Raw genomic sequence first — 9531 nt, forward strand, 5'->3', positions numbered from 1 at the left:
GCCAATCTCCTCCCTGAAAAATGTACCCTTAGAGCTGCCCTCGCTCAGCCCCTCACCGATGTCTCATAACTGGGCAGGGCTGGCCAGCCTCTGGCTTTCTGGTCCAAACAAGATAGAAAAGCTAAATACCTCTATTTCTTCACCCCTGTAGTTTAGGGAAAGGGAAGCTGTACTCCATGACCACTCTTCAGCCTTTGACGTATTTCGATGTGCCCTGCAGCCTTGCAATTTTTTTCCCCACATCATTATAGGATATTACTAAGTGTGTGTTAACATAAGAGCTGCCAAAGATGTTTGAAAGGCTTGTTTGTCCCTCCGCAAAGGGAAATCCTCCCTCTCCCTGCCGTATGTACTTATCGCTCCAGAGATTCATTCTTCTTTGAGCTAGCCAGAAGTGCAGATGCCTTTCTGGTGTTCTTTTTTGTTTATGCTATTTCTGACATTCTGCTGAAAAGGGAAGAGGAAAGTTGCAAAACACATGGAAAGGAGTTCCCTCGCGTGACGATAACATGAGATAAGGCAGGACAAGAGAGGAGTTTAATTTGCTTTGGTTTAATATTTTTAACAGCTGTTGACTGTAAAAGAAGGGGTATGATTCATTTGCATCTATCAGTGCCTTTTGATGATGGGTTAAGGGGAGGATTTTGGCATTGCTTTTATACTGACATGCCCTCTAGTCAGTTTTAATATGAGTACAGATAAAGCTCACCAAACTCCTTTAGAGGAAAGCTTTAACAAAAATTTCTCCAAATTGTCCCTAACTAAATGAGTGTATATACTCATTTGTGTAGTTTGCCAAAGACTTGGCTTTCCATCTTGCTTTTTAGAAAATGGCTTTGAATGTTTTCCCCGTTTTGTCTTTAAAGTGAAGCCCTTCACCTTTACTGAGATGAGAAGCACTGCCAACAGAAGCGCTTGGCCATGGTCCTGCTCCATGCAGTGGGATTCAAGCAGAGGGTTAAAGCAGCCCCAACATTTTGCTATAACTAATCATTTGAGAACATTTACGTGACCCCTTTAATATGCCATAGATATGGAAATCTCAGGTATATCTGTCTGGAATACATCTAGATCAACAGGGTAATGCACATCTCCAATATATACTGAGTTTGTACTCTGAGGGATGCTTTGCGTAATGCCAGCCTAGATGCTGCTGGCAAAACCAACCACCTGCTATTTTACTTTCTGAAAGGAGGACCCTCTGTATAGATGCACATTTTAGGAAGACAAGGTAGTTTTTGTTATGCAAAGTTTTTAAGGTTATTGCAAAATGCAGAACCCCAGACAATTCAAAATTCTCAGGAGATCTGAGCCAGCTTGCACCTTGCTGGGAGCCCTGGTGGGAACCACAGAGCAGAAATTGTCTGCAGCTGTCCCTGCTTCCTAGGAACAGCCGCACGTGGCCAATTGCACCTTTCTAAGAGGTAAAATCATGAACTGGCCTTTTCTTGCCATGTTTTTAGCCCATCCTTCCTGTGACAGCTGCAAAATCCAGGAATTCCAGGGAAATCTCAACACATGTTGGTCTGAGTTAACAAGACATCCCCACAGGCACGGGAGGTCAGGAAGGTGTGCCGCTGGCCCCACAGTCCCAGCCCGAGGGAGCTGTTAGTTGAACAGACTGGGGGGATGGTTCTTGGGGATAAGCTCTCTTTCATTCTTTTGAACTAGAAAACCTCTTTTTTCTCTGTGTGGCTTTTAATTCTTTTGAACTAAACCCCCCCTCTCTTTTTCCAAAAAGTGTCTGTTAGAAAGACATTAACTGTTCTCACAAGCAATTCCACAGTCACAGGTTTGGATGTGCTCAGCAGCGGCAAAAGAATTAGAAGGGAAAGGAAGCACAAGCACCAACTAGATGAGAAAATACTTCCGTAATTTTACAATATGATTGGAAGGGCAAGGTGCCTCACAGCTGAGGGCTTAACTTGCTCAGCTGCAAAAATGTTCCCTCTTCCACTAACAGAAAGCTCTTGGCCTGTTGTATTCTCATGAAATACATTTCTAGGGGATGTCACTGCCGCTGGCTTCTCCTTGCCCCACTGCTCCTGGGGAGTAATAGGTACTGCAAAGTCTGCGGATGCTTAAAAATCCTCCAAGCCTTTTGTGTTGCTTATTTTTCTTCCCAAGATTATTTTTAATCCTGATTGGTGTTGCAATCCCGGTCACAGTGCGGCCCTACAGTGGTAATTAGGAGGCAGAAAGGATTAATGGCTACAGGAAGAGGTAGCACAAGCAACTGTGGGCACAGAGAAATGCCTCTAGCGATGACTCAGAGGGAGGTGCGAGGAGCTTGGACTGTGCCAGGTCCAGCCACCCCATGGTGCAGGGCCAAGTTCACACGGTGTAACCTGGAGAGCAGAGTACACCCTGGGGAGTGGGAGAGGGGGACAGCGTTTCGTTACCCGCTCAGCAAATCCATCCCAAGGTAAGGCTGGGACCGCAGAACTTGTCGTTGCTTAGGAGGAACTTTGGCCATGACAGCCTTGGAGGGTGAGGTTTCACAATATGCTTGTTCCAGTGTCACTGCAGGCAGGCGATGACAGTGGTGACACCTTGTCCCTGTCTCCCCACCCTGGCTGCCCCTCCTGCCCCTGTTCTCCCATGGAGCCCAGGGATGCAGTGGCCGTGCAGGCAGCTGGGCTTGCTGAGCTGCCTGCAAGCAGCTCTCCCTTTGCTCGTGGACCAAAGAGTTTTCTGTTCCATCAGCAGCGTGATCCAAGTCATCATGCAGTTGCACAGTCGTTAGGTTGGATGCAAATGGTAGGAAGGTGGTGGAGGCTGGGGCGGTGAGGATGACAATGTCTGCTGCCCAGAGCCTGCTGCGGCATCCCCTGCACAGGGATGCTGGTGGCCACCGTGGTCCGCAAGATGCTGAGGCTGTCTACCAGCGACAGTCCCATCATCAAAGGGCATTCAGTGCTGGTAGGAGGGTATTTGTGTCTGCTCCTTGCAAACACCGAGTGAGAATGGAAAATAAGGTGAGTTCTGATGGTAACAGACAAGGACAACAAAAATATTGTGCCCTTCAGGAGATAAAGACATCTTGAAAAATTATACCTATGGGGGAGGGAGGAGGGGGAGAGACATCTGTGCTTCTGTTTATTCATTCATGTTTCTACTAGCCTTTATTATATTTAGACTATGCTAGATGATAGTAGAAGTATTTTGCATCTGATGATGATCTGGGCAGCGGGAGTGCTCTATGGCAGCCTTCACAGCTCCTCCTGGCCCGGTTTCCTTACACATATTTGACACTTGATGCAGGTTACGCTGCACTGTCATCTGATGGAGGTGTAAGCTCGGATCTTTTTTGTTCAGCTGTTTCGCTTTGTATTTTCTTTTGCTAACGGGCTGTAATCAGACAGGAGCAGAGGGAAATCCAACATCATTAAGCACCACGAGACCTCTGCCCTTTTTGAGCTGACACAGGAGAGTCCTTCAGTTCTTTGACAGCTAAATGGGAGGAAACAAAACACAATGTTCCTTGTACTTCTAAGCAGTTGCTGAAATGAAAAAAGATCAATTCTGAGATGAAAGAATTAATCTTACAGCTGGTGCTTGAAAAATGGTGGTGCCTGTATTTGATATCTGGAGAAATGCTAAGCTGGGACATTGTTATAGCCTCTTTGGGTGCCTTTCTAGAGAGGCAGAAAACTGGAATCAGCTTATTGCTTCTTAGAAAGTCTATCAAGGACATCAGGCATACAATGTAATGTCTGTAAACTGCTTTAATCTGATCTTATTTTGTATAATAATCGTATAACAATCACTTTGTCTTAACCCGCTTTCCTTTTTCCCTGGTCCAAAGGGAAAATTCTCTGAATGAAGGGAGAGGAAGGGAACAAAGCCGGCAGTCTCAGCAGCTCGCAGCCATGCCAGCTTTGCACTGTTAGACAAGAATTAGTCGAGTGGGTCTCTCCTGACTTGTGAAAACATCATTGTCCTTTTCCTATATCATGATGAATTCTGCAGGTTTTTTAGCCGTGCAGAACCCTCTCTGGTATTTACAATGATAGTTAATTTGGCCAAAGATTGATCAGAAGCCTCACATGCACATCTCCCAGCCTTTCCAGTATGAGGGCCAGTTCTGAAACCCTCTCGGTGCGTGACATTCTGCAGGACCCACCCCCAAATAAAGTCTCACCATAAAAGATAGATCTGTACCTTTTATACTTTATTACATCCTGTCTTACCGTTGCAGTGGGTTTTTCATTTGGGGATGTATTTGATGCTGTCTCAGTGTTGTGGCCATAAGTCATGCTCTCCATGCCCAATGCATGCTTTCCAGAGTCTGTGCATGCAATGATACGTACACATGGAACACTGCCTGTCCTGATGCTCGAGTGGTGCAGAGCAGCCTAAGCAGGGCTGTGGTTTCTCATGCAACATCAGCAAGAGGGACGTGCCTTGGCCTTTGTTAGGAGCGGTTTTAAACCAGATGCCCCAGGGAGAATGGATTGCTGGGCTGTTGAAGCTTGTCCCCCCATTCAGCTCCCAGTTTCCCCCTCTTATCTCTCACCCGTTAGCTCTCTGCTGGCTTTCACACTTCCTCATAACTCATTCCTGGAAAAAGGAGGGTGGGAACGGAAATACTCCATTAGACCTCTCTCTGCTGATTTACATTCCACGGTGCACATGGTAAAGGGCAAGCCAGATTCCTCCTGGTTATAAGCACCACATACAAATCTTTCCTGTTCAGTTAGAGCAAACCTGTGCTGCCAGCTACCACTGCCGACTCCCACATCAGCAAGGACTAAACCTGGCCAGAGGAGCTTCTGATCAGGAAATCAGATTTTCTAGGGTCTGGAGGAGCCAATATGTTGGATGAGATTCATCTGCTGGCTGCTGTGACAGTCCTGGGAGTCCTGGAGCAAGGTAGGGACCATCGGAGGCACACTCCCAAATACTTGCTTGGTCAGTCTACTGTACCTCCACTGCTTTCTTTTCACTTCCACATTTAATTCTGTTGTTGCACTGGCACTTCCCTGCTTTTCAGACAGTGGACTGATACCTTGTCTGGGTTTTGAAATGTATTCAACAAAGCGAGCGCCTGGGAAGGCCCTCCTCTGAACTGACCTACCTCCTCAGTTCAGAAATTTCTTGGTAGATCTTCTCCTGTGCAAACATGTAGGATTTCTTTCTTTGAAAAATGGTTTTACAGCAGTTCCTGAAGTTCATGTAGACATTAGCATAGAAAGAGCACTGCAGTGCAAAGGGTGGAAGAACGGGCTGCAGTGGGTCACACGGAACATGTCCCAGCTGTGGGTCCACATTGCATGACAATTTAATTCAGCATCTGGGTGGCTTGTCTGAGGCATCAGTTCCCTCCCTAGTCAGCTATCAGGATTTAGAAAGGGGAAAAAATAAAGATTGGAAAAAACCTTAAAATTGGCAGTAACAAAGTGCATCTGAGCTGTGTAACAACTTCTATACATAACAGATGATCTGTTAATTATGCAAGAGAGAAAGCAGGTATCTGCTGGTGGCACATGCCTTGTTTCACTGTTGCACTGGGTCATTCCTTTTCCTTGTCTGAACGGTACCTGGGTTTTTCATCCAGCTTTCTCTGCTATGTGGAGGTGCAAGGAATGGCCTGCAGAACTCTTGCCCCTACCTCCAGCAGTCTGCTGGCCCCACTGTACCCAGCCAGAGGACTGACCACTGCTACTTTTCTCTCTTTTGCTGCAGCCTACTTCTTCCTCCAGGTGATCTATGCTAGGAGGGTGTTCGGCATTTCTCCTCCAAAGATCTCAGGCCCACCTGAATTTGAAAGGATCTTTCGAGCACAGTAAGAAACCCCTCTAAGATGCTTGCCAGATCTCCTGTCTAATGGCACTGCCCCTCCCCTGCTTTGCCATTGATTTCTCGGGACTGGAATTCAGCAGTTACTCGCCTCCCTCCCTCGGGGTTAAGTTAATGGGTTTAAGAGTCAGCATCAGGTCCAGGTTGGCTCATGAGTCCTAAACACACCAGCCATTGCTGATAGAAATCACACAGGAATCTCTGCTGTAGAGCGAAGGGCTGCTAAAGACATAGTTGGTGGTGCCCGAGACTTAGGATGGTTTTAGCCAAGCAGTGTCAAAGCCTCAGGCAGCTTCAGCCCTGCTCTGAACCCTGCTTGCTGGGAAGGACAAGCTCCCAGAGAGATCTCAGCTGGGGCTGGGACGGGGATAGCCACAATCCAGCATCGCTGCCCTGACTTCAGTGCTAGAGCTGCAGTGGGAGGCAGAGGGGAAGCTTCCACTTTTGCTATAGCTGAGCACTGAAAAAAATCCCACTCCTGGGCAGCAGGAGCAGGATCTCCCCAGCCATCCCCTCCTCTGCTCCTTTGCCAGCCTAGACTCAGCCTCATCCAGCATCTCTTGGTCCCACTACTTTGTCTTTGGGGGGACAGGGCACGGCGTACAAACAATCCAAACAGCTAAGTGCTCCTTCCTACTCCTGCATGAAGCCCAAGCTGCTCTGGCCTTATCTGCTTAGGATGCACTTCATCCTCAGTGTGTCTGCAGCCTGCTGGGGCAGACCTTCCTTGCAGTTTTGGGCTTTGGGGCTGTGGAACTCTGGAAGAGGCACTGGGAGCCCTTTCTCTTTCTTGGTCTTTCATGGTCTGACCTGGGCATCTTCTACTCGGTTTCCTTTGCCCTGGCGACCCAGTTCCTTCCACTCTTTAATATCTGTGAATAAAGGTGGGATGGGAACTGTGGGAAAAAGCACAAGCCTGGAATTCTTTTATGGTGACATCAGCTTGAAAAAGCAACAGGCTCCAGCCCCTGGAAACTGCTAGGGGAAGCAAAAGAGGAAGATCTTCCTCCTTTCCCTTGTTTATGACCTTCCTCTTTCCTGCCAGGGTGAACTCCTCCGAATATTTTCCCATTTTCCTGGCACTTCTGTGGCAAGCTGGACTCTTCTTCCATCAAGGTGAGAACAGCCCGCTACCTGGTTTGTCACTGGATCTGTTCCCCTGAGTGCTGGCTCAGCCCTCAGGTCCTGCTCACCTTCTGAACAATAAATTAGGCAGTAATTGTGTCTCTGATGGGAGGGTAGAGTCAGAGGACACAGAGCCTCTATTCCTTCACTTTGGGCTACCTGCTTGGCTCAAAGTCTCTCTCAACTGCAGGTCTGGCTGCAGCCTTGGGTCTGCTCTACCTCTGCGCCCGCTACTGCTACTTCATGGGATACAGAGCATCGTCCTCGGAAAGGTAAATGCCTCTGCCAGCCTGGAGTGTGTGGTAACTCCTGAGGGTTTGCATTTGGGAACATAATGTGCTTCGGGGAAGCTCGGGACTGCCTCTGGCTGCTTTGGGGTCCGCACATGACTCAGCCTTGCCAAGCTCTCCCCAGGGCATAACGTGGGCATGGGTACAGGGCTGGGGCCGGAGACACAGATACGGGGCAAGGCTGGAGCTGCCCCAAGCCCTTGCAGGTGCGTGTGTGCTCCCTCGAGGCAGGAGCCAGGCACGGGACCCCATGCAGGGGACAGGGGACAGGCAGGGGCTGCCTTTCCACCCCCTGTTCCAGAGCAAGAGCAGCTATGCTTGGTCTCAGAAGGCTCCCTCTCTCCTGACAGGCTCGCCCCGATATACTTTAGCACTGGAGTTCTCTGGATTCTCATTGCAGCATCAGCCCTGGGCATCTTGCATTTCTTCCTCTCTCACTACGTGGGGCTGAACATCCTCCAAGTTCTCACAGTGTGACCTGCTCCTCTATCCTTCATCGGTGTCCTCGCCTTCGAGTTCTGCTCCCTCCTGCCCATGGTAACAGACTGGCTGTACCTAATATAGCACAAGCAACAAATCCACCCTCACCTGAGTTTTTAACACCTTCCTCCCCACTGCTCAGCACCAGCATGAACTGCTGAGCTCTTCAGGAGGTGTTTTTCCCCTAGAGCACTCTGTGCCAAGTGCTCCATATCTGGCAGCTCTGACATGCCTGATGTGGAAGCAACAATGCTCCAAAACAAGGAGAATTTTTAGGAAAACAGGACACATAAAAGCAAACTCATGTCAGCCTGAGCTTCCCAGCGTTTTGCCCCAGGGAATCGCCATGTGTTCCCCTTCCTCCAGCAGCTCTGCCTTCAGTCCAGACACCCAAACGCGGGTTCATGCCAGTTTCCAAGGCCCACACCCAAGAAAGGCATTTGCTTGAAATCAGATGTGGGCTGAGGTGAGCGATAAACAGGAGCAGCCACCAACATGTTGTGCAGAAGTCTATTAGTGCCCTCGTAATGGTTATTAGCCATTGCCCATGGGCGATGCTGTAAATCAGACTGCGCAAACTCATAACCACTACTGCATGTGTAACTGAATAGTGCTGAGCGACAATGTGCACAAATAAAAAGGCACTGAGCTTGCTGTGCTGGGCGTCTCCCTGTGGGTCTTCAGTTAGCACAGAACAAAAACACAAGTGTGTGAGCACAAGGCGGCTGCCTCGGTTTCCCCACTGTGCAGCACAACGCAGCCTGTGACCCTACGACCTGCGGGAGGAGAGCTCTGAGTAGGGAGAAGCTGATTTTCAGAGGTGCTGAGCTCCCGGATTGCAGGCTGAGCCGCTCAGCACCATACAGTGGTCCCCGCTGAGTGGTTTTGCTGGTGCTTAGGTCCCCCTCCGGATTGGCCCCCCAGCAGCAGGAAGGGCGTTCACAACACTGATGCTTTTGGCCATCAGTCCACTCATGTTAGCAACACAGCTCAGAAAGCACCAGCAGTGCTCTGTGCCATTGTCACGGGGGGACTTCACGCCAAACCCAGAGAGCGAAAATAAGTGCATTAACATGCTGCCAGTTTAACGACCTTTTAAAACCCGCTGTCGTCCCCTCCCTTCCCCAGCAGTTTGCATATCTAGACTGTAACAACAAACGGCAGGGGTTTTTTGGAAGAAGTGAATAATTTTTCACATTGTTCCATTTCCTTCCCTGCATTTTAAACTGGCTTATCCAACAACACCCCCACTCCGTTTTCCTTTTGGGGTCTCCTGCCTTGGAGTTGTGCTGCTGCATTGAAGTGGGCAAACACTGCAGGGGAAGGCTTAAACACAAACAAAAATATCTGTACAGCACTTGCCTCCGCAAAGTTGTCAGTGCAGCGGGGCCCCATCCTCACAGGAACCCCCGGATGTCGCAGCAAGATAAACAACAAAATAACTTTTTTTCTAGTAGCTTTGGTAATACACTTTGGAAAAGGCTGAGCATCGTTTAACCCCAACTGCGCCTTAGCAAGGCCAGGAAGGAAAAGACATGCCACCTGCCCCCAGTCAGATTTTACTTAGCCTTTACATTAACGTGTCCCACCATCTCCTGAAGTTAATTCTCAGTTCTCACCTTTTTACCGGCATAACCAGTCACCCCCCCGAGGTTAATACAGAAAGACAGGTCCTGGCTCCATATTAAAACCCCGCTGTCTCGGGTTAGTCCAAGCTGGTGCTCACTGGTTCTGCAGACACAACCTCCATCTTTTACCCTGCAACCAGTTTTCTAACCCTGCCGTGGTGGCCTGCCGCTGCTACCCACCTCAGCCCCGCTTGCCTAGCTCTGTC

At 49.0% G+C, this 9531-nt stretch overlaps 1 protein-coding gene across 1 annotated transcript; it reads left to right on the plus strand.

Moving 5' to 3' along the window:
* Positions 1–4547: 4547 nt before the first annotated feature.
* On the plus strand, positions 4548–7694 carry LOC104128439 (leukotriene C4 synthase). The gene is made up of 5 exons (XM_009641225.2): positions 4548–4875; positions 5689–5788; positions 6848–6918; positions 7118–7199; positions 7568–7694. Exons 1-5 carry the CDS (start codon positions 4818–4820, stop codon positions 7692–7694), a joined length of 438 nt encoding a protein of 145 aa, XP_009639520.1. The 5' UTR covers positions 4548–4817.
* The last annotated feature ends 1837 nt before the right edge of the window (positions 7695–9531 follow it).

Source organism: Egretta garzetta, unplaced genomic scaffold, assembly GCF_000687185.1.
Source record: "Egretta garzetta isolate BGI_Z169 unplaced genomic scaffold, ASM68718v1 scaffold26, whole genome shotgun sequence".
NCBI lineage: Eukaryota > Metazoa > Chordata > Aves > Pelecaniformes > Ardeidae > Egretta > Egretta garzetta.

Bases quoted from the DNA above. Each gene is read 5' to 3' on its own strand.
- LOC104128439 (XM_009641225.2), top strand. From the start codon at position 4,818: ATGTTGGATGAGATTCATCTGCTGGCTGCTGTGACAGTCCTGGGAGTC. The intron at 4,876-5,688 runs GTAGGGACCATC...CTTTTGCTGCAG, and splicing joins CCTGGGAGTCCTGGAGCAAG to CCTACTTCTTCCTCCAGGTG. The intron at 5,789-6,847 runs GTAAGAAACCCC...CTTTCCTGCCAG, and splicing joins GAAAGGATCTTTCGAGCACA to GGTGAACTCCTCCGAATATT.